At 48.2% G+C, this 25404-nt stretch overlaps 1 protein-coding gene across 1 annotated transcript in view; it reads right to left on the bottom strand.

Annotated features, from left to right (window-relative positions):
• Window positions 1–21955, bottom strand: part of LOC147091437 (uncharacterized) — a 221570-nt gene extending 199615 nt beyond the window's left edge. Inside the window, exons 1-2 of the mRNA XM_085976599.1 lie at window positions 21946–21955; window positions 13261–13405 (exon numbers count right to left, since the gene is read on the bottom strand). Coding sequence (XP_085832725.1) covers window positions 13261–13405; window positions 21946–21955 — 155 coding nt within the window. The remainder of the gene's footprint in view (window positions 1–13260; window positions 13406–21945) is intronic.
• Window positions 21956–25404: the final 3449 nt, after the last annotated feature.

The raw sequence follows: 25404 nt of genomic DNA, 5'->3' as shown, positions 1-25404 counted from the left end.
CCCTCTATCCCGGGTGTCTCCCTTTATTCTCTGTCCCCGTTCTATATTCCCCTCTATCCCGGGTATCTCCCTTTACTCTCTGTCCCCGTTCTATATTCCCCTCTATCCCGGGTATCTCCCTTGGCTCCCTGTCCCCGTTCTATATTCCCCTCTATCCCGGGTGTCTCTCTTTACTCTCTGTCCCCATTCTTTATTCCCCTCTATCCCGGGTATCTCCCATTACTCTCTGTCCACGTTCTATATTTCCCTCTATCCCGGGTATCTCCCTTTACTATCTATCCCCGTTCTATATTCCCCTCTATGCCGGGTATCTCCCTTTACTCTCTGTCCCCGTTCTATATTCCCCTCTATCCCGTGTATCTCCCTTTACTCTCTGCCCCGTTCAATATTCCCCTCTATCCCGGGTATCTCCCTTTACTCTCTGTCCCCGTTCTATAGTCCCCTCTATCCCAGGTATCTCCCTTTACTCTCTGTCCCCGTTCTATATTCCACTCTATCCAGGGTGTCTCCCTTTACTCTCTCTCACCGTTCTATTTCCCCTCTATCCCGGGTATCTCCCTTTACTCTCTGTCCCCGTTCTATATTCCCCTCTATCCCGTGTATCTCCCTTTTCTCTCTGCACCGTTCTATATTTCACTCTATCCCGGATATCTCCCTTTACTCTCTGTCCCCGTTCTATATTCCCCTCTATCCCGTGTATCTCCCTTTATTCTCTGTCCCCGTTCTATATGCCCTCTATCCTGGGTATCTCCCTTTATTCTCTGTCCCCGTTCTATATTCCCCTCTATCCCGGGTATCTCCCTTTACTCTCTGTCTCCGTTCTATATTCCCCTCTATCCCGGGTATCTCCCTTTATTCTCTGTCCCCGGTTTATATTCCCCTGTATCCCGGGTATCTCCCTTTACTCTCTGTCCCCGTTCTATATTCCCCTCTATCCCGGGTATCTCCCATTACTCTCTGTCCCCGTTCTATATTCCCCTCTATCCCGGGTTTCTTCCTTTACTCTCTGTCCCCGTTCTATATTCCCCTCTATCCCGGGTATCTCCCTTTACTCTCTGTCCCCGTTCTATATTCCCTCTATCCCGGGTATCTCCCTTTACTCTCTGTCCCCGTTCTATATTCCCCTCTATCCCGGGTATCTCCCTTTACTCTCTGTCTCCGTTCTATATTTCCCTCTATCCCAGGTATCTCCCTTTACTCTCTGTCCCCGTTCTATATTCCCTCTATTCCGGGTATCTCCCTTTACTCTCTGTCCCCGTTCTATATTCCCCGCTATCCCGGGTATCTCCCTTTACTCTCTGTCCCCGTTCTATATTCCCCTCTATCCCGGGTATCTCCCTTTACTCTCTGTCCCCGTTCTATATTCCCCTCTGTCCCGGGTATCTCCCTTTACTCTCTGTCCCCGTTCTGTATTCCCTCTATCCCGGGTATCTCCCTTTACTCTCTGTCCCCGTTCTATATTCACCTCTATCCCGGGTATCTCCCTTTACTCACTGTCCGCGTTGTATATTCCCCTCTATCCCGGGTATCTCCCTTTACTCTCTGTCCCCGTTCTATATTCCCCTCTATCCCGGGTAACTCCCTTTACTCTCTGTCCCCATTCTATATTCCCCTCTATCCCGGGTATCTCCCTTTACTATCTATCCCCGTTCTATATTCCCCTCTATGCCGGGTATCTCCCTTTACTCTCTGTCCCCGTTCTATATTCCCCTCTATCCCGGGTATCTCCCTTTACTCTCTGTCCCCGTTCTATATTCCCCTCTATCCTGGGTTTCTCCCTTTACTATCGGTCTCCGTTCTATATTACCCTCTATCCCGGGTAACTCCCTTTACTCTCTGTCTCCGTTCTATATTCCACTCTATCCCGGGTATCTCCCTTTATTCTCTGTCCCCGTTCTATATTCCCCTCTATCCCGGGTATCTCCCTTGGCTCCCTGTCCCCGTTCTATATTCCCCTGTATCCCGGGTATCTCCCTTTATTCTCTGTCCCCGTTCTATATTCCCCTCTATCCCGGGTATCTCCCTTTACTCTCTGTCACCGTTCTATATTCCCCTGTATCCCGGGTATCTCCCTTTACGCTCTGTCCCCGTTCTATATTCCCCTGTACCCCGGGTATCTCCCATTACTCTCTGTCCCCATTCTTTATTCCCCTCTATCCCGGGTTTCTTCCTTTACTCTCTGTCCCCGTTCTATATTCCCCTCTATCCCGGGTATCTCCATTTACTCTCTGTCCACGTTCTATATTTCCCTCTATCCCAGGTATCTCCTTTACTCTCTGTCCCCGTTCTATATTCCCTCTATCCCGGGTATCTCCCTTTACTCTCTGTCCCCGTTCTATATTCCCCTCTATCCCAGGTATCTCCCTTTACTCTCTGTCCCCGTTCTATATTCCACTCTATCCTGGGTATCTCCCTTTACTCTCTGTCCCCGTTCTATATTCCCCTCTATCCTGGGTATCTCCCTTTACTCTCTGTCCCCGTTCTATATTCCCCTCTATCCTGTGTATCTCCCTTTACTCTCTGTCCCCGTTCTATATTCCCCGCTATCCCGGGTATCTCCCTTTACTCTCGGTCCCCGTTCTATATTCCCCTCAATCCCGGGTATCTCCATTTACTCTCTGTCCCCGTTCTATATTCCCTCTATGCCGGGTATCTCCCTTTACTCTCTGTCCCCGTTCTATATTCCCCTCTATCCCGTGTATCTCCCTTTACTCTCTGCCCCGTTCTATATTCCCCTCTATCCCGGGTATCTCCCTTTACTCTCTGTCCCCGTACTATAGTCCCCTCTATCCCAGGTATCTCCCTTTACTCTCTGTCCCCGTTCTATATTCCGCTGTATCCAGGGTGTCTCCCTTTACTCTCTCTCACCGTTCTATTTCCCCTCTATCCCGGGTATCTCCCTTTACTCTCTGTCCCCGTTCTATATTCCCCTCTATCCCGTGTCTCTCCCTTTACTCTCTGCCCCGTTCTATATTCCCCTCTATCCCGGATATCTCCCTTTACACTCTGTCCCCGTTCTATATTCCCCTCTATCCCGTGTATCTCCCTTTACTCTCTGTCCCCGTTCTATATGCCCTCTATCCTGTGTATCTCCCTTTACTCTCTGTCCCCGTTCTATATTCCCCTCTATCCCGGGTATCTCCCTTTACTCTCTGTCTCCGTTCTATATTCCCCTCTATCCCGGGTATCTCCCTTTATTCTCTGTCCCCGGTTTATATTCCCCTGTATCCCGGGTATCTCCCTTTACTCTCTGTCCCCGTTCTATATTCCCCTCTATCCCGGGTATCTCCCATTACTCTCTGTCCCCGTTCTATATTCCCCTCTATCCCGGGTTTCTTCCTTTACTCTCTGTCCCCGTTCTATATTCCCCTCTATCCCGGGTATCTCCCTTTACTCTCTGTCCCCGTTCTTTTTTCCCTCTATCCCGGGTATCTCCCTTTACTCTCTGTCCCCGTTCTATATTCCCCTCTATCCCGGGTATCTCCCTTTACTCTCTGTCTCCGTTCTATATTTCCCTCTATCACAGGAATCTCCCTTTACTCTCTGTCCCCGTTCTATATTCCCTCTATTCCGGGTATCTCCCTTTACTCTCTGTCCCCATTCTATATTCCCCGCTATCCCGGGTATCTCCCTTTACTCTCTGTCCCCGTTCTATATTCCCCTCTATCCCGGGTATCTCCCTTTACTCTCTGTCCCCGTTCTATATTCCCCTCTATCCCGGGTATCTCCCTTTACTCTCTGTCCCCGTTCTGTATTCCCTCTATCCCGGGTATCTCCCTTTACTCTCTGTCCCCGTTCTATATTCCCCTCTATCCTGGGTATCTCCCTTTACTATCGGTCTCCGTTCTATATTACCCTCTATCCCGGGTAACTCCCTTTACTCTCTGTCTCCGTTCTATATTCCACTCTATCCCGGGTATCTCTCTTTATTCTCTGTCCCCGTTCTATATTCCCCTCTATCCCGGGTATCTCCCTTTACTCTCTGTCCCCGTTCTATATTCCCCTGTATCCCGGGTATCTCCCTTTATTCTCTGTCCCCGTTCTATATTCCCCTCTATCCCGGGTATCTCCCTTTACTCTCTGTCCCCGTTCTATATTCCCCTGTATCCCGGTTATCTCCCTTTACTCTCTGTCCCCGTTCTATATTCCCCTGTACCCCGGGTATCTCCCATTACTCTCTGTCCCCGTTCTTTATTCCCCTCTATCCCGGGTTTCTTCCTTTACTCTCTGTCCCCGTTCTATATTCCCCTCTATCCCGGGTATCTCCCTTTACTCTCTGTCCCCGTTCTATATTTCCCTCTATCCCAGGTATCTCCTTTACTCTCTGTCCCCGTTCTATATTCCCTCTATCCCGGGTATCTCCCTTTACTCTCTGTCCCCGTTCTATATTCCCCTCTATCCCAGGTATCTCCCTTTACTCTCTGTCCCCGTTCTATATTCCCCTCTATCCAGGGTATCTCCCTTTACTCTCTGTCCCCGTTCTATATTCCCCTCTATCCTGGGTATCTCCCTTTACTCTCTGTCCCCGTTCTATATTCCCCTCTATCCTGTGTATCTCCCTTTACTCTCTGTCCCCGTTCTATATTCCCCGCTATCCCGGGTATCTCCCTTTACTCTCGGTCCCCGTTCTATATTCCCCTCAATCCCGGGTATCTCCATTTACTCTCTGTCCCCGTTCTATATTCCCTATCTCCCGGGTATCTCCCTTTACTCTATGTCCCCGTTCTATATTCCCCTCTATCCCGGGTATCTCCCTTTACTCTCTGTCCCCGTTCTATATTCCCCTCTATCCCGGGTATCTCCCTTTACTCTCTGTCCCCGTTCTAAATTCCCCTCTATCCCGGGTATCTTCCTTTACTCTCTGTCCCCGTTCTATATTCCCCTCTCTCCCGGGTATCTCCCTTTACTCACTGTCCACGTTGTATATTCCCCTCTATCCCGGGTATCTCCCTTTACTCTCTGTCCCCGTTCTATATTCCCCTCTATCCCGGGTAACTCCCTTTACTCTCTGTCCCCGTTCTATATTCCCCTCTATCCCGGGTATCTCCCTTTACTCTCTGTACCCGTTCTATATTCCCCTCTATCCCGGGTATCTCCTTTTACTCCCTGTCCACGTTCTATATTCCCCTCTATCCCGGGTATCTCCCTTTACTCTCTGTCCCCGTTCTATATTCCCTCTATCCTGGGTATCTCCCTTTACTCTCTGTCCCCGTTCGATATTCCCCTCTATCCCGGGTATCTCCTTTTACTCTCTGTACCCTTTCTATATTCCCCTCTATCCCGGGTATCTCCCTTTACTCTCTGTCCCCGTTCTATATTCTCTCTATCCCGGCTACCTCCCTTTACTCTCTGTCACCATTCTATATTCTGCTGTATCCCGTGTATCTCCCTTTACTATCTGTCCCCGTTCTATATACCCCTCTATCCCGGGTATCTCCCTTTACTCTCTGTCTCCGTTCTATATTCCCCTCTATCCCGGGTATCTCCCTTTATTCTCTGTCCCCGTTCTATATTCCTCTCTATCCCGGGTATTTCCCTTTACTCTCTGTCCCCGTTCTATATTCCCCTCTATCCCGGGTATCTCCCTTGGCTCCCTGTCCCCGTTCTATATTCCCCTCTATCCCGGGTGTCTCTCTTTACTCTCTGTCCCCATTCTTTATTCCCCTCTATCCCGGGTATCTCCCATTACTCTCTGTCCACTTTCTATATTTCCCTCTATCCCGGGTATCTCCCTTTACTATCTATCCCCGTTCTATATTCCCCTCCATGCCGGGTATCTCCCTTTACTCTCTGTCCCCGTTCTATATTCCCCTCTATCCCGTGTATCTCCCTTTACTCTCTGCCCCGTTCTATATTCCCCTCTATCCCGGGTATCTCCCTTTACTCTCTGTCCCCGTTCTATAGTCCCCTCTATCCCAGGTATCTCCCTTTACTCTCTGTCCCCGTTCGATATTCCACTCTATCCAGGGTGTCTCCCTTTACTCTCTCTCACCGTTCTATTTCCCCTCTATCCCGGGTATCTCCCTTTACTCTCTGTCCCCGTTCTATATTCCCCTCTATCCCGTGTATCTCCCTTTACTCTCTGCCCCGTTCTATATTCCCCTCTATCCCGGGTATCTCCCTTTACTCTCTGTCCCCGTTCTAAATTCCCCTCTATCCCGGGTATCTCCCTTTACTCTCTGTCTCCGTTCTATATTCCCCTCTATCCCGGGTATCTCCCTTTATTCTCTGTCCCCGGTTTATATTCCCCTCTATCCCGGGTATCTCCCTTTACTCTCTGTCCCCGTTCTATATTCCCCTCTATCCCAGGTATCTCCCTTTACTCTCTGTCCCCGTTCTATATTCCCCTCTATCCAGGGTATCTCCCTTTACTCTCTGTCCCCGTTCTATATTCCCCTCTATCCTGGGTATCTCCCTTTACTCTCTGTCCCCGTTCTATATTCCCCTCTATCCTGTGTATCTCCCTTTACTCTCTGTCCCCGTTCTATATTCCCCGCTATCCCGGGTATCTCCCTTTACCCTCGGTCCCCGTTCTATATTCCCCTCAATCCCGGGTATCTCCATTTACTCTCTGTCCCCGTTCTATTTTCCCTCTCTCCCGGGTATCTCCCTTTACTCTATGTCCCCGTTCTATATTCCCCTCTATCCCGGGTATCTCCCTTTACTCTCTGTCCCCGTTCTAAATTCCCCTCTATCCCGGGTATCTTCCTTTACTCTCTGTCCCCGTTCTATATTCCCCTCTCTCCCGGGTATCTCCCTTTACTCACTGTCCACGTTGTATATTCCCCTCTATCCCGGGTATCTCCCTTTACTCTCTGTCCCCGTTCTATATTCCCCTCTATCCTAGGTAACTCCCTTTACTCTCTGTCCCCGTTCTATATTCCCCTCTATCCCGGGTATCTCCCTTTACTCTCTGTACCCGTTCTATATTCCCCTCTATCCCGGGTATCTCCTTTTACTCCCTGTCCACGTTCTATATTCCCCTCTATCCCGGGTATCTCCCTTTACTCTCTGTCCCCGTTCTATATTCCCTCTATCCTGGGTATCTCCCTTTACTCTCTGTCCCCGTTCGATATTCCCCTCTATCCCGGGTATCTCCTTTTAATCTCTGTACCCTTTCTATATTCCCCTCTATCCCGGGTATCTCCCTTTACTCTCTGTCCCCGTTCTATATTCTCTCTATCCCGGCTACCTCCCTTTACTCTCTGTCACCATTCTATATTCTGCTCTATCCCGTGTATCTCCCTTTACTATCTGTCCCCGTTCTATATTCCCCTCTATCCCGGGTATCTCCCTTTACTCTCTGTCCCCGTTCTATATTCCCCTCTATCCCGGGTATCTCCCTTTACTCTCTGTCCCCGTTCTATATTCCCCTCTATCCCGGGTATCTCCCTTGGCTCCCTGTCCCCGTTCTATATTCCCCTCTATCCCGGGTGTCTCTCTTTACTCTCTGTCCCCATTCTTTATTCCCCTCTATCCCGGGTATCTCCCATTACTCTCTGTCCACGTTCTATATTTCCCTCTATCCCGGGTATCTCCCTTTACTATCTATCCCCGTTCTATATTCCCCTCCATGCCGGGTATCTCCCTTTACTCTCTGTCCCCGTTCTATATTCCCCTCTATCCCGTGTATCTCCCTTTACTCTCTGCCCCGTTCTATATTCCCCTCTATCCCGGGTATCTCCCTTTACTCTCTGTCCCCGTTCTATAGTCCCCTCTATCCCAGGTATCTCCCTTTACTCTCTGTCCCCGTTCGATATTCCACTCTATCCAGGGTGTCTCCCTTTACTCTCTCTCACCGTTCTATTTCCCCTCTATCCCGGGTATCTCCCTTTACTCTCTGTCCCCGTTCTATATTCCCCTCTATCCCGTGTATCTCACTTTACTCTCTGCCCCGTTCTATATTCCCCTCTATCCCGGGTATCTCCCTTTACTCTCTGTCCCCGTTCTAAATTCCCCTCTATCCCGGGTATCTCCCTTTACTCTCTGTCTCCGTTCTATATTCCCCTCTATCCCGGGTATCTCCCTTTATTCTCTGTCCCCGGTTTATATTCCCCTCTATCCCGGGTATCTCCCTTTACTCTCTGTCCCCGTTCTATATTCCCCTCTATCCCGGGTATCTCCCTTTACTCTCTGTCCCCGTTCTATATTCCCCTCTATCCTGGGTATCTCCCTTTACTCTCTGTCCCCGTTCTATATTCCCTCTACCCTGGGTATCTCCCTTTACTCTCTGCCCCGTTCTATATTCCCCTCTATCCCGGGTACCTCCCTTTACTCCAATTCCAATTAAAATGCTTTATTGGCATGAAAGTTTACAGAGAACCATATTGCCAAAGCTTACATAGCAAAAAGGTACAGTTTTCCAACATTCAGTAGGTGTCAATCGATTTGACATTTGTTGGGTACATACAATATTACTTTTAAACAATATTAATTTTAAACAGTCTTTGTACTTCATTTGGTACGTTCAATATTAATTTTAAACAGTCTTAATTTTAAACAGTCCTCAGGTTGTGACATGTTGTTACATATTTGGCCCCAAGGTATGGTCTGTCTCCTTCTCCTAGGACTAATCTCAATTTTGACAGATCATCCAATTCCTTGAAATCTGGGGTTGTTTGGCTTAGCTTGTTGAATAATATGTTTCTTGATGTGTTGAATTTTTCGCATTTTAGGAGGAAATGCATTTCTGTTTCAACCTCGCCAGCCAGACATTGATCGCATATTCTATTCTCTCTAGGCTGCCAGGATTTCTTGTATCTGCCTTTTTCAATTTCCAGTTGGTGGTCGCTTAGTCTGTACCTGGTGAGGGTCTGTCTCTGTTTTGTGTCTCTGATGGTCGTGAGGTAGTCTGCCAGTTTATATTCTCTTTTTAGGGCCCGGTAACATTCTAATCTGCTTTGGCTTTCGGTTATTTTGTTCCAATGCTCCAGGTAGGTTTCTTTGCATTTTTTAATGATTTGGTTCACTCGGATTGGTGTTTGGACGGCTGTGTTGGTCTGGGGCTGGTCAGGGTCCGGCTGAGTACTTAGTTTCCGTAGCAGCTGACTCAGGGGACTCTTTTCTGGGTTTAGCTCTTGGGTCTGAAAGGCTTTGAAATGAAGGGTGTCTGGGGAGCTAGATTTGAGGTGATTTAGGAAGTTTAGTGCTCGTTTTTGGATGTTTATTATCAGTGGGTATCTGCCTAGTTCGGCTCTGCATGCATTTGTTGGCGTTTTTCTTTGGGTGCGAAGGATGCTTCGGCAGAATTCTGCATGTAGGGCTTCTATTGTATGTTTTTCCCATTTAGTGTAGCTTTGGTGATTTAGCGGGCCCCATACTTCACTACCGTACAGTGCAATGGGCAGGATTATGCTGTCAAATATTTTGAGCCAGATTTTGATTGGGATTTGGATGTTGTAGAATTTTCTTTTTATTGCATATAGGGCTCTTCGGGCTTTTTCTTTTAGTGCATTCACTGCTATGCTGAAGCTCCCTGATGCTGTAATAGTTAGACCAAGGTAGGTGTAGCTCATAGTGTGTCCTATAGTGATATCACTGAGGGTAAACTGGTATTTGTTTTCCTGACATCTGGGCCTTTTTTGAAAAATCATGATGTTGGTTTTCTTTAGATTTACTGTTAGAGCCCAATTTTGGCAGTATTTGTCGAGTAGGTCTAGTTGTTGCTGTAATCCCTGTTCTGTGGGAGACAGCAGAACCAGGTCGTCCGCATAGAACAGGGATTTCACTTCTCCATCCAGGAGACGGAGACCTGGTGACTCGCTTTGCTCCAGCATGTCTGCTAATTCATTTATGTATATGTTGAACAGGGTCGGGCTCAAATTGCAGCCCTGCCGGACGCCTCTTCTCTGGGTGAAGAAATCGGTGCGTTTGTCTCCAATTTTGACCCCGCATTTGTTTTTCAGATACATTGATTTAATAAGGTCATAGACTTTGCCCCCTATTCCACATTGAAGAAGTTTATAATAGAGCCCTTCGTGCCATATAGAGTCAAAGGCTTTCTTGAAGTCGATGAAACAGGCGAATATTTTCCCATTTTTTGTTTGGTGTATATGTTTTTCAATGAGGGTGTGAAGGGTATAGATATGGTCGGCGGTGCGGTGTTTTGGAAGAAAGCCTATTTGGTTTTTTCTGAGGATATTATGTTTGTTAAGAAAATCAAGTAATCTACTATTTAGAATACTGCAAAATAACTTCCCTAGACAACTGTTGACACAGATGCCGCGGTAGTTATTTGGGTCTGATTTGTTTCCGCTTTTATATATGGGGGAGATTAGTCCTTGGCACCAGATATCGGGAAAACAGCCTGAACGTAATATGATGTTGAATAATTTGAGTACCGCACCCTGCATCTCCATATTGCTGAACTTGAGCATTTCATTTTTGATGTTGTCTGGGCCACAGGCTTTCTTTAGGTGGAGAGATTTTGTTTTTGTGGCCATTTCTTTCCATGTGATTGGGGAGTCTAGAGGGTTTTGGTTGTCTTTGATTGTTGCTTCTAATGTGTGGAGTTTTTCTGTGACCTGATGTTGACTTGGGTTTGTTTCGTTTATTGGGATGTCTTTGTAGAGGTTTTCAAAATGTGTTCTCCAGATGTCGCCATCTTGGATTGGTAATGCTTGCAATTGTGTTGTACTCAGGTTATTCCACATTTCCCAGAATTGTTTTGGGTTGGTGGAGTTTTCAATTTCTTCTAGTATTTTGTGGGTATAGTTTTGTGTTTTGTTCCTAATGGTGTGTTTATATCTTTTGAGGGTTTCATTGTATCTAGTACGTAGGTCCGGATTGTTTGGTTGGCGATGCTTTTGGTTTGATATTTTTCTCAGGTCTTTTCTGGCATTTTTGCATTCGTGGTCAAACCATTTCTTATTTTTATTTTGTCTTTTGTGACTCTTCCTCTTCTGTTTCACGAGGTCGGCTTTTACAGCTGCCTCATGAAAGATCATATTTATATCCTCTATGGCCATGTTTACCCCATCTCTGGTGATCTCATATAGATTTTCTTTAAATTTTGAAATTTTACTTGTGAGATCAGGTGAATTTAGTGCTGTGATGAATTTATCTCCACTGTCTGGGGCCCATCTGTATGTCTGGTTTATTTTATGTAGCTTACTGGGTTCCTTTTTTGTGTCTGTAGTTTGGGCAGAAAGTTTAAGGTACACATTTATTTGGTTATGGTCTGAGAGGGGGGATTGCTGCCTGACAGTGAATGCGTTGATATCGCAGGGGTCCAGGTCAGTGATTGTATAATCCACCACACTAGACCCAAGAGTTGAGGAATATGTGAGTCTCCCTAAGGAGTCCCCTCTGAACCTACCGTTAACTATGTACAGGCCTAAGGCTCGGCAGAGTTGCACTACCTCCCTACCGCTTTTATTTATTTCACAATCGAGGTTGTTTCGGTTTGCGATGGCTGGTGTGACATATAGAGGGGTCTGGCCAAACACATGGTTGTTGCCCTGTGGGTCTATGAAGTCAGGTTCACATCCTGTCCTTGCATTTAGGTCCCCACATAGTAGCACCTTTCCTTGGGCCTGGAAATGGCTGATTTCCATGTGGAGAGTGTCAAATATCTCCTCTTCAAAATATGGCGATTCTATTGGAGGTATGTAGATCGCACATAAGTAAACATCGTTTTTTGCTATTCCTATATTTTTATCTAATTTTAGCCATACGTGTGATTTTCCCTGTTTTATCGGTGAGATGTGTTTCTCTGTCTCCGTTCTATATTCCCCTCTATCCTGGGTATCTCCCTTTACTCTCTGTCCCCGTTCTATATTCCCCTCTATCCTGGGTATCTCCCTTTACTCTCTGTCCCCGTTCTATATTCCCCTCTATCCCGGGTATCTCCCTTTACTCTCTGTCCCCGTTCTATATTCCCCTCTATCCCGGGTATCTCCCTTTACTCTCTGTCCCCGTTCTATATTCCCTCTACCCTGGGTATCTACCTTTACTCTCTGCCCCGTTCTATATTCCCCTCTATCCCGGGTATCTCCCTTTACTCTCTGTCTCCGTTCTATATTCCCCTCTATCCTGGGTATCTCCCTTTACTCTCTGTCCCCGTTCTGTATTCCCCTCTTTCCCGGGTATCTCCCTTTAGTCTCTGTCCCCGTTCTATATTCCCCTGTATCCCGGGTATCTCCCTTTACTCTCTGTCCCGTTCTATATTCCCCTCTACCCCGGGTATCTCCCTTTACTCTCTGTCCCCGTTCTATATTCCCCTCTATCCCGGGTATCTCCCTTTACTCTCTGCCCCCCTTCTAAATTCCCCTCTATCCCGGGTATCTCCCTTTCCTCTCCGTCCCCGTTCTATATTCCCCTCTATCCCAGGTATCTCCCTTTACTCTCTGTCCCCGTTCTATATTCCCCTCAGTCCCGGGTATCTCCCTTTACTCTCTGTCACCGTTCTATATTCCCCTCTATCCCGGGTATCTCCCTTTACTCTCTGTCCCAGTTCTATATTCCCCTCTATCCCGGGTATCTCCTTTTACTCCCTGTCCACGTTCTATATTCCCCTCTATCCCGGGTATCTCCCTTTACTCTCTGTCCCCGTTCTATATTCCCCTCTATCCCGGGTATCTCCCTTTACTCTCTGTCCCCGTTCTATATTCCCCTCTATCCCGGGAATTCCCCTTTACTCTCTGTCCCCGTTCTCTTTTCCCCTCTATCCTGGGTATCTCCCTTTACTCTCTGTCCCCTTTCTATATTCCCCTCTATCCCGGGTATCTCTCTTTGCTCTCCGTCCCCATTCTTTATTCTGCTCTATCCCGGGTATTGCCCTTTACTTTCTGTCCCCGTTCTATATTCCCCTCTATCCCGGGTATCTCTCTTTACTCTCTGTCACCGTTCTATATTCCCCTCTATCCCGGGTATCACCTTTTACTCTCTGTACCCGTTCTATATGCCCCTCTATCCCGGGTATCGCCTTTTACTCTCTGTACCCATTCTGTATCCCCCTCTATCCCAGGTATCACCCTTTACTCCCTGTCCCCGTTCTATATTCCCCACTGTTCCAGGTATCTCCCTTTAATCCCTGTCCCAGTTCTATATTCTCCTGAATCCCGGGTATCTCCCTTTACTCCCTATTTCTCTCTGTAGAGTTCTGTTGTTCCCCTTTCCTTTTATCCACTCCCTGTTCCATTGTTCTGAATGATGATCCTGTTCTCCCTATAGTTTTCGTTCCTACTCTCAAGCTTCGTTCGCTTTTGTATATTTAATTATCGATCATCTGGTAATCTGTAATTTCCCCCCTCACGTTACCTTTTAAATCTGTACCATCCGTCGGCAACATCCCAATCACACTTCACTTTGTCAGAGCACTGAGTCTCAATACAGCCCGTGCTCCTCCAGGGCTGGTCCAGGACTCTGTGTTTTTCACACGGGTCAGTGAGTGAAGAGTCTGCGACTGAGTGACAGAAAGATGTTTAATGTTAATATAAAGTACAGTCAATGTTACACAGCGGCTTGTTACACCCGAAACACAAATAACCCCAGTCTCACTCTCCGCTCTGGTAGAAAATCCCCCAAATAAAAGCTGGAAACTTGCCTCCTTCTCTAAACCAGGTTTCTATCTGTCTCCGGTCCCAGCCTCCCCTCTAACTGACTGCTCACAGACAGTACTCCCTATTTTAGATTAACACTGAGCTCTCATGCAACAGAAAGCAGCAATAACCTCAGCTTCACTTCGTCCAATAGAAAAGCTGCACATTTAAAGCTGGAATTTAACGAATCTGCAAACCAGGCTTCGTTCTGTTGCTCTAAGAGTTGTGCTCCATTTTAGTTCTAATAATACAGAGACGGAGGATGTTCGGCTGACTCTCACATTCTCCCTCCGTCCTCACAGACTGATCTCTCTGTTCTGCATTAACTGTTACGTCCCAGCTTCAGAACGCCTTTGCCCGGGTAAGTTTCAGGCTGCAGTTCCCGCGGGCACCTCCAAGATTTGGGAACCTTCTCCTGCACCTGCAGATTGAGCTTTTGAACAGAGTGCAGATGGTGAGGGACACTCAATGGTCAGTGAGAGATATCATGGGGTATCTTAGTCCGCAGGAGAATACTGATTGCATATGGTGAGGGACACTCGATGGTCAGTGAGAGATATCATGGGGTATCTCAGTCCCCAGGTGAACACTGAGCGCAGATGGTGAGGGACTCTCGATGGTCAATGAGAGATATCATGTGGTATCTCAGTCCCCAGGTGAACACAGAGCGCAGATGGTTAGGGACACTCGATGGTCAGTGAGAGATATCATGGGGTATCTCAGTCCCCAGGTGAACACTGAGTGCAGATGGTGAGGGAGACTCGATGGTCAGTGAGAGATATGATGGGGTATCGTAGTCCGCAGGAGAATACTGATTGCATATGGTGAGGGACACTCGATGGTCAGTGAGAGATATCATGGGGTATCTCAGTCCCCAGGTGAACACTGAGTGCAGATGGTGAGGGAGACTCGATGGTCAGTGAGAGATATGATGGGGTATCGTAGTCCGCAGGAGAATACTGATTGCATATGGTGAGGGACACTCGATGGTCAGTGAGAGATATCATGGGGTATCTCAGTCCCCAGGTGAACACTGAGTGCACATGGTGAGGGACACTCGATGGTTAATCAGAGATATCATGTGGTATTTCAGTCCCCAGGTGAACACAGAGCGCAGATGGTTAGGGACACTCGATGGTCAGTGAGAGATATCATGGGGTATCTCAGTCCGCAGGAGAATATAGATTGCAGATGGTGAGGGACACTCGATGGTCAGTGAGAGATATCATGGGGTATCTCAGTCCCCAGGTGAACACTGAGTGCAGATGGTGAGCGACACTCGATGGTCAGTGCGAGATATCATGGGGTATCTCAGTCCCCAGGTGGACACTGAGTGCAGATGCTGAGGGACTCTCGATGATCAGTGAGAGATATCATGGGGTATCTCAGTCCCCAGGTGAACACTGAGTGCAGATGGTGAGGGACACTCGATGGTCAGTGAGAGGTATCATGGGGTATCTCAATCCCCTGGTGAAAACTGAGTGCAGATGGTGAGTGACACTCGAAGATCAGTGAGAGATATCATGGAGTATCTCAGTCCCCAGTTGAACACTGAGTGCAGATTGTGAGGGAAAGTCGATGGACAGTGAGAGATATCATGGGGTATCTCAGGCCCCAGTTGAAGACTGAGTGCAGATGGTGAGGGACACTCGATGGTCAATGAGAGATATCATGGGGTATCTGCGTCCGCAGCTGAACACTGAGTGCAGATGGTGAGGGACTCTCGATGGTCAGTGAGAGATATCACGGGGTATCTCAGTCCCCAGGTGAACACTGAGTGCAGATGGTGAGGGACATTGGATGGTCAGTGAGAGATATCATGGGGTATCTCAGTCCCCAGCTGAACATTGAGTGCAGATGGTGAGGGACTCTGGATGGTCAATGACAGATATCATGTAGTATCTCAGTCCCCAGGTGAACACTGATTGCCGATAGTGAGGGACATTCGATGGTCAGTGAGAGATATCATGGGGTATCTCAGTCCCCAGGTGAACACTGAGTTCAGTTGGTGAGGGACTCTCGAAGGTCGGTGAGAGATATCACTGGTTATCTCAGTCCCCAGGTGAACACTGAGTGCAGATGGTGAGGGACACTCGATGATCAGTGAGAGATATCATGCGGTATCTCAATCCCCAGGTGAACACTGAGTGCAGATAGTGAGGGACACTCGATGGTCAGTGAGATACACCATGGGGTATCTCAGTCCCCAGGTGAACACTGACTGCAGATGGTGAGGGACTCTCGATGGTCAGTTAGAGATATCATGGGGTATCTCAGTCCCCAGGTGAACACTGAGTGCAGATGGTGAGGGACACTCGATGGTCAGTGAGAGATATCATGGGGTATCTCAGTCCCCAGGTGAACACTGAGTGCAGATGGTGATGGACACTCGATGGTCAGTGAGAGATATAATGGGGTATCTCAGTCCCCAGGTGAACACTGAGTGCAGAGGGTGAGGGACACTCGATGGTCAGTGAGAGATACCATGCGGTATCTCAGGCCCCAGGTGAACACTGAGTGCAGATGGTGAGGGACTCTCGATGGTCAGTGAGAGATATCATGGGGTATCCCAGTCCCCAAGTGAACACAGAGTGCTGATAGTGAGGGACTCTCGATGGTCAGTGAGAGATATCATGGGGTATCTCAGTCCCCAGGTGAACAGTGAGTGCAGATAGTGATGGAATCTCGATGGTCAGTGAGAGATATCATGGTTTATCTCAGTCCCCAGGTGAACACTGAGTGTAGATGGTGAGGGACTCTCGATGGTCAGTGAGAGATATCATGGGGTATCTCAGTCCCCAGGTGAACACTGAGTGCAGATAGTGAGGGACTCTCGATGGTCAGTGAGAGATATCATGGGGTATCTCATTCCCCAGGTGAACACTGAGTGCAGATAGTGAGGGACACTCGATGGTCAGTGAGAGATATCATGGGGTATCTCAGTCCCCAGGTGAACACTGAGTGCAGATAGTGAGGGACTCTCGATGGTCAGTGAGAGATATCATGGGGTCTCTCAGGCCCCAGGTGAACACTGAGTACAGATGGTGAGGGACACTCGAAGGTCAGTGTGAGATATCATGGGGTATCTCAATCTCCAGGTGAACACTGAGTGCAGATGGTGAGGAACACTGGATGGTCAGTAAGAGATATCATGGGGTATCTCAGTCCCCAGGTGAACACTGAGTGCTGATGGTGAGGGACACTCGATGGTCAGTAAGAGATATCATGGGGCATCTCAGTCCCCAGGTGAACACTGAGTGCAGATAGTGAGGGACACTCGATGGTCAGTGAGAGATATCATGGGGTATCTCAGTCCCCAGGTGAACACTGAGTGCAGATAGTGAGGGACTCTCGAAGGTCAGTGTGAGATATCATGGGGCATCTCAGTCCCCAGGTGAACACTGAGTGCAGAGGGTAAGGGACACTCGATGGTCAGTGAGAGATATCATGCGGTATCTCAGTCCCCAGGTGAACACTGAGTGCAGATGGTGAGGGACTCTCGACGGTCAGTGAGAGATATCATGGGGTGTCTCAGTCCCCAGGTGAACAGTGAGTGCAGATAGTGATGGAATCTCGATGGTCAGTGAGAGATATCATGGTTTATCTCAGTCCCCAGGTGAACACTGAGTGTAGATGGTGAGGGACTCTCGATGGTCAGTGAGAGATATCATGGGGTATCTCAGTCCCCAGGTGAACACTGAGTGCAGATAGTGAGGGACTCTCGATGGTCAGTGAGAGATATCATGGGGTATCTCATTCCCCAGGTGAACACTGAGTGCAGATAGTGAGGGACACTCGATGGTCAGTGAGAGATATCATGGGGTATCTCAGTCCCCAGGTGAACACTGAGTGCAGATAGTGAGGGACTCTCGATGGTCAGTGAGAGATATCATGGGGTCTCTCAGGCCCCAGGTGAACACTGAGTACAGATGGTGAGGGACACTCGAAGGTCAGTGTGAGATATCATGGGGTATCTCAATCTCCAGGTGAACACTGAGTGCAGATGGTGAGGAACACTGGATGGTCAGTAAGAGATATCATGGGGTATCTCAGTCCCCAGGTGAACACTGAGTGCTGATGGTGAGGGACACTCGATGGTCAGTAAGAGATATCATGGGGCATCTCAGTCCCCAGGTGATCACTGAGTGCAGATAGTGAGGGACACTCGATGGTCAGTGAGAGATATCATGGGGTATCTCAGTCCCCAGGTGAACACTGAGTGCAGATAGTGAGGGACTCTCGATGGTCAGTGAGAGATATCATGGGGTCTCTCAGGCCCCAGGTGAACACTGAGTACAGATGGTGAGGGACACTCGAAGGTCAGTGTGAGATATCATGGGGCATCTCAGTCCCCAGGTGAACACTGAGTGCAGAGGGTAAGGGACACTCGATGGTCAGTGAGAGATATCATGCGGTATCTCAGTCCCCAGGTGAACACTGAGTGCAGATGGTGAGGGACACTCGATGGTCAGTGAGAGATATCATGGGGTATCTCAGTTCCCAGGTGAACACTGAGTGCAGATGGTGAGGGACACTCGATGGTCAGTGAGAGATATCATGTGGTACCTCAGTCCCCAGGTGAACACTGAGTGCAGATGGTGAGGGACACTCGATGGTCAGTGAGAGATATCATGGGGTATCTCAGTCCTGGTGTGAAATTTGATTAAGTATAACTTTCGATTGTAGGTTCTTCATTGAAAAGCTATATATATATTTGAATATATATTGGATATATTAATACTGAATATATTATAATTTGGAAGCTGAATATCAGAGATATTTTAACTATATATTATACAAATTGTATGATATTTATTCTGATTGAAAGAGTGTCATAGCATCATGGAATAGTACAGCAGTGAAGCAGACCATTCGGCCCATCGAGTCTGCACCAGCTCTTTTAAGGACAATCCAGTTATTCCCACTCCCCTGCTCTTTCCCCATTGCCCAGCATTTATTCTCCTGCAATTATTTATCCAATTCCCTTTTGAAGGCTACGATTGAATCTGTTCCCACCACCCTATCAGGCAGAGCTTTCCAAATTCTAACCACACGTTGTGTAAAAAAGCTTTATCTCATGTCCCCTCTGGTTATTTCCCCAGTAACCTTAAACCTATGCCTTCTTGTTATCGACCCTTCGGTCAGTGGAAACAGTTTGGCTTTATTTTAACTATATAAACCTTTCATGATTCTGAACACCTCTATCAAATCTCCTCTTAGCCTTCTCTGTTCTCAGCAGAACCATCCAGCGGTGCCAGTCTATTTAAATTAGTCAACATTAAAGACAATTCGTGAAATTATCTGAGATAAACAAATAATTAAACATCTCTGCTGGGCCCATGGTAACCAGCTGGGCTTTGCTGCTGTAATATAACTTGTCTTCAGCTGCCGAGCACGAAGGGTGTCGGGAGATTGGAACTGGGGAGTGTCTGAGCATGTTATGGTCAGTATTGGGGAATGGTCTGTGTTTACTGGAACTTTAATGGGCATAAAAACATAGGAAGTAGGAACAGGAGTAGGGCATTCTGCCCCTCGAGCCTGCTTCTCAATAAGATCATGGCTGATCTTCTACCTCAACAACACCTTCCCGCCCTATCTCCATATCTCTTGTTTCCATTGCTGCCCAAATATCTATCAATCTCAGTCTTGAATATATTCATCGACTGTGGATCCACAATCCTCTGGTGTGGAGAATTCCAAAGATTTACAACCCTCAGAGTGAAGAGATTTCTCCTCATCACAGTCCTAAATGGTCGAGCCCTTAACCTGAGAATATGACCCCCAGCTTTATACTCTCCATCCAGGGTAAAGCAGCCTCTCATCATCTACCCTGTCAGGCCCTTTAAGAATGTCAATGAGATCACCTCTCATTCTTCTAAACATTAGATAATATGGGCACATTCCACTTAATTTCTCCTCATTGGACAACACGATCTTCACCGGAATCAATCTAGAGAACATATGTTACACCCCCTCAAAGGCAAGTATATCGTTCCTTAGATAAGGAGACCAAAACTGTGCGCAATACAGGTGTGGGCTCACCAAAGCCCTATATATTTGTTGCACGACTTCCTTCCTCTTATACTCCAAACCGCTTGCAATAAAGGCTAACATCCCTTTCTAATTGGTTCCTTTATGTGCAGGTCAACATTCATCAATTCATGTACAAGGGCCACCAAATCTCTCTGAATACCAACATTTATTAATCTCTCACCTTTAAAAAAAATGTGCTGTTTTTCTATTCTTCCTATCAAAGGGGATAATTTCACACTTACCCACAATCTACTCCATCTGCCACCTACTTGCTCAGTCACTTAACCAGTCTATATCCCTTTGCAGCCTCCTTGCGTCCTCCTCACTGCTAAAATTAAGTTGAGAGGGGATGGGAAGATTAAAATAAGATTGGCAAAGAGTGAGCATGAGAGTAGAATGGCGGTTAACATATAAGGGAACTGAAAAATCTTCTACCAGGATGTAAAAATTAAGCGAGTGTAAGAGGCGGGTTGGTGTCTATTAGAGAGAACGATGGTGATATATGCTTAGAGGCGCAGGGCAAGGCTAGAATACTCAATGTGTACTTTATATCGGTGTTCACTAAGGAGGTGGATGCTGACAGAATATCGGTAGAAGTGGAAACGGTAGAAGCATTGGAAGGGGTAAAAAATGTTAGACAGGGTGTACTAGAAAGGCTGGCCATACTTAGAGTGGACAAGTCGCTTGGTACAGATGGCTTGCATCCCAGGTTGCTAAGAGAATTGGGGGAAGATATTGCGGAAGGGCTTTGCATAATTTTCCAATCTTCCCTAGATGCGGGGCAGGTGCCCGAGGATTGAAATGTGGCAACGGTGAAGCCATTGTTCAAGAAAAGGTGTAAGGATAATTGTAGTAATTAAGGCCACTCAGTTTAACATCGGTGTTGTGTAAAGTTTTAGAAACAATAATCAAGGAAAAAGTTAACGGGCACTTGGCAATGTTTAAGTGAATTAAGGAAAGCCAACACGGATTTGTAAAAAGCAGTTCCTGCTTGACAAATCTAATTTAATTTTTTGAAATGTAACAGAGAGGTTTGATCAAGGGAATGAAATGGATGTTGTCTAAATGGATTTTCGGAAGGTGTTTGACTAAGCGCCACATAGAAGGCTGGTTAACAAAATTGAGGCACATGGAATAGGTCGGTCAGTGCAACTTGTATTATAAGGAATTGGATTAAGGACAGAAAACTGTGAGTTGAGGTAAATGCCTGTTTTTCAGACTGGAGGATGGTAGACAGTGCTGTTCCTCAAGAGTCAGTGCTGGGGCCACTGCTTTTTTTATTTATATAAATGACCTGGATACTGGAATACACAGTAGAATATCTAAATTTGTCGATGACACTAAATTTGGGGGTGTGGCAAACAGTGATGATGACACCGATCAACGGCAACAGGCCATAGAAAGGCTAACAGAATGGGCAGACACATGGCAGATGGAATTTAATACAGAGAAGTGTGAGGTGAAGCCTGTTGGCAGAAGGAACAGGGAGAGGCAATATACACTTAATGTCACAGTTTTAAACAGCCTGCAGGGACAGAGGGACCTGGGAGTTAAAGTGCACAGGTCCCTGAAGGTAAGGACATATTGACAGCGTGGTTAACAAAGCATATAGGATCTTGGGCTTCATAAATAGAGGTATTGAGTACAAAAGTAGAGACGTTATGCTGAATCTTTATAAAGCACTGGTTGGGCCACAACTGGAATAATGCATCCAGTTCTGGTCACCACAATTTAGAAAGGATATGAAGGCCCTTGAGAAGATGCAGAGGCGATTTACCAGAATAGTTCCGGGGATGGGGGATCTTAGCTGCAAGGACAGGTTGAAGAAGCTGGAATTATTTTCATTAGAGCAAAGGAAGTTGACTGGTGAGTTGACAGAGGTGAACAAGATTATGATGGGTTTGGATAGGCTATACGGGGAAAGGCTGTTCCCACTAGTTGATGGTACAAGGACTAGGAGACACAGATTTAAGATTTGGGGCAAGAGATACAGGGGGGGATGTGAGGAAAAACTTTTTTACGCAGTGAGTGGTGAGGACCAGGACCTCGCTGCCAACGGAATTGTTGGAAGCGGAGACAGTCAAAGTTTTAAAGGGGAGACTGGATAGGCACTTGAGGGAAATAAACTTGCAGGGCTACAGGGATAGAGCGGGGTAATGGGAATAACTTGTTTGCTCTACAGAGAGCAGGCACGGACTCGATGTGCTGAAAGGTCTCCTTCTGAGCCGTTATGACTCAATGAATTACTTTCCCACTTTGTATCATCAACAAACATGGACACATTCCATTCAGCCCCCACATCTAAGTCATTGATATAGATTGTAAATAGCTGAGGCCCAAGCACTGATCCTTGAGGCACTCCACTAGTTACACGCAGCCATCCCGAAATTGTTCCGTTTATCCCTACTTCACCAGATAGATTGCTGGGAGGAGAGTAACACACTCCCGTGTAGAGATTCAACTAAGCCTTCGCCAAGCACACGCTTGGTGATTCTTGACATTCAATTTAAATACAGAGACCATCGCAGTCCCTTTACTGTCACAATGTTATTGGGTGAGCAGCAGTCAGTGTGGTAAACCACTTTTATCTATCACTATCGTTACACTATAGTTATCACTGTTATATCTTTACTCTATGGTTATCACTGTTCACACTGTTGTATCACTATATGAGGTCGCCTCTTGTCACACTGTTATACCTGGGCTGACCACTGCTGACTCCGCCCATGGCTCCACCTACCTGCCCAGGTATAAAGGTGGTCGACTGGCTGGTATTCCTCCTTGTTGGATCCGATCACCCACGAGGTGGGCTCTGTTATTTAGCCAATAAAAACCTATAGTTACTTTCTTAGCTCGTCGCTTTTCATTGGATGAATTGATAGGTATATCAATTTTATTGGCTAAATTTTAAAATGTCGTTCCCTGAGCAGCAAAGCGAGCAGCAAAACGACCAGGCAGACGCCGAGGTACAACAGCCACAGCAGCCAGCTTGGCTGCGAGCCCTCAGGCCACCGTACCTGGATCTAAACCCACAGGCTGCAAACTCAGCCCTCGACTTCGAACACTGGCTGAGCTGTTTCGAGTCCTACCTGGGAGAATCCGGCGTGCCTCAGAGATCCAAGCTAAGAGTTCTGACCGCCCAAGTGAGCCCTAAAGCATTCGCACTCATCCGGGACCTTAAAACATACGAGGACGCCATCAACCGGCTGAAAATACAGTACCAGAGCCCGGTAAATTCCATGTATGCCAGACACCTCCTACGATCCCGCCCGCAACAGCCAGGAAAGCCCGTGGATGAATTTTTACGGGTGCTACAAGCACTCGGCAGAGACTGTAACTTTAAAGCGGTAACGGCGGCAGAAAATACTGAAGACAACGTCCGCGATGCCTTCGTGAAAGGCCTGCGGTCCGACTACTCACGGCAAAGACTACTGGAAGCAAAGGACCTCGACGTGGACAAAGCTGCAGCCCTCGCTCGCTCTCTAGAAGTGGCCCACTGGGACCTCGAGGCATACTCTAGGTACTGTAACTCGCGGACATGGGACCGAACCCGACCGCAATACCCCCCGCAGCAACACCCCTGGGACCTACCTCAGCGTCGGCGTCTCGGACCCGATCGAGACCGCCACCCCCGGTACCGGCTCCGACATCGGACCCCCGCGATCGGGCCACCGGCTGCTTCTTCTGCAGCCAGGCGAAACACCCGAGGTCGCGCTGCCCTGCCAAAAACGCGACCTGCTTGAAGAAAGGCCACTTCGCAAAGGCCTGCAGAGGGGGATCAACAGAGGCCAGCAGTGCCTCATGCGAGCTGTGGGGGCGGCCATCTTCCATCAAGGCAACAGAGGCCAGCATCCCCACATGTGAGTCATGGGGGCGGCCATCTTTGATCCAGGCAACCGACACCAGCAGTGCCTCATGTGAGTTACGGGGGCAGCCATCTTCTCCGACATTTTGTCCAACCTCGTGGGAGATGCCATTTTACCCACCACGCTCGACCGCCACCATGCCTCTAGACCCGACTACCGCCTCACCCGCAGACTACAGCAACTCGCTCAGCTATACACTAGCCTCCGTCACACTGGACCAAGCCCGCCCGCATCACCTGTCCAAGTCCATGGTGGACATCAAAGTAAACGGCCACGCCACGACCTGCCTGTTCGACAGCGGAAGCATGGAGAGTTTCATCCACCCAGACACTGTGAGCCACTACTCCCTCCCTGTCCAGCCAACGTACAAACGGATCTCGATGGCATCGAGGTCCCACACCACAGACATCAGCGGCTAATGTGTTGTGACCCTGTCGGTTAAGGGTACGGAGTATAAAAATTTTAAACTCCTCGTCCTGCCCCAGCTATGCGCTGCCATCCTACTAGGGCTGGACTTCCAATCCCACCTCCAAAGCGTCACGCTAGCATACGGCGGACCCCTCCCCCCACTCACAGTCGACAACCAGTAGATTTTAAACCGCCCACCGCGTAACACCTGCGGCCTATCCACCCTCAAGGTCCCGCCACCTTCCCTGTTCGCTAACCTCACCCCCGACTGCAAACCCATCGCAACCAAGAGCAGGCGGTACAGCGCCGGGGACAGAGCTTTCATTAGCTCTGAGGTGCAGCGTCTCCTGAAGGAGGGCATCATCAAAGGGAGCATCAGCCCCTGGCGTGCCCAGGTCGTGATAGTTAAGACCGGCAATAAAAACCGCCTGGTCATCGACTACAGCCAGACCATAAACAGGTACACCCAGCTGGACGCATACCCCCTTCCCCGCATATCTGATATGGTCAATCAGATCGCACAATACCAAGTATTCTCTACCATCGACCTTAAGTCGGCCTACCACCAACTCCCTATCCGCCCTGAGGACCGCCAGTATACCGCCTTCGAGGCGAATGGCCGCCTCTACCACTTCCTTAGGGTTCCGTTCAGCATCACCAACGGGGTTTCGGTCTTCCAAAGGGAGATGGACTGGATGGTTGACCAGAACGGGCTGCACGCCACGTTCCCCTACCTAGATAACGTCACCATCTGCGGCCGCGACCGGCAGGACCATGACGTTAATCTGGAGAGATTCCTCCGTACGGCCCAACGGCTGAACCTCACCTACAATAAGGAGAAATGTGTGTTTAACACCTCGCGCCTTGCCATCCTCGGCTGTGTAGTAGAGAACGGAATCATCGGCCCCGACCCCGAAAGAATGCGTCCCCTCATGGAGCTACCCCTCCCCCACTGCCCAAAGGCTCTGAAGAGAACCCTGGGGCTCTTCGCCTACTATGCCCAATGGGTGCCCAATTATGCAGACAAAGCCAGACCCCTCATGAAGTGCACATCCTTCCCCCTTACGGAGGAAGCATGCACAGCCTTCTCCCTCATTCAGGGAGACATTGCCAAGGCCACAATGCACGCAGTGGATGAGTCCATCCCCTTCCAAGTGGAGAGCGATGCATCCGACTTCGCCCTAGCCGCTACCCTTAACCAGGAGGGGAGACCAGTGGCCTTCTTCTCAAGGACCCTACAGGGCCCTGAGATCCGACACTCGTCGGTCGAGAAGGAGGCCCAGGCGATTGTGGAGGCGGTACGACGCTGGAGGCATTACCTGGCAGGCAAACGATTTACCCTCCTCACCGACCAGCATTCGGTCGCTTTTATGTTTAATAACAAGCTGAGGGGCAAAATCAAGAATGACAAGATCTTGAGGTGGAGAATCGAGCTCTCCACCTATGATTATGATATCTTGTACCGGCCAGGTAAGCTGAACGAACCCCCTGATGCTCTGTCACGAATTACATGCGCCAGCGCGCAAAGTGATAGACTTCAGACCCTCCACAACGAC

This window comes from Somniosus microcephalus, unplaced genomic scaffold (assembly GCF_052327205.1).
Source record: "Somniosus microcephalus isolate GS21.2 unplaced genomic scaffold, FLI_Smic_1.0 unresolved_chr3, whole genome shotgun sequence".
NCBI classification, from domain to species: Eukaryota; Metazoa; Chordata; class Chondrichthyes; order Squaliformes; family Somniosidae; genus Somniosus; species Somniosus microcephalus.
Note: the sequence above shows the minus strand (reverse complement) of the source record. Positions and strands in the feature narration are given on the sequence as shown.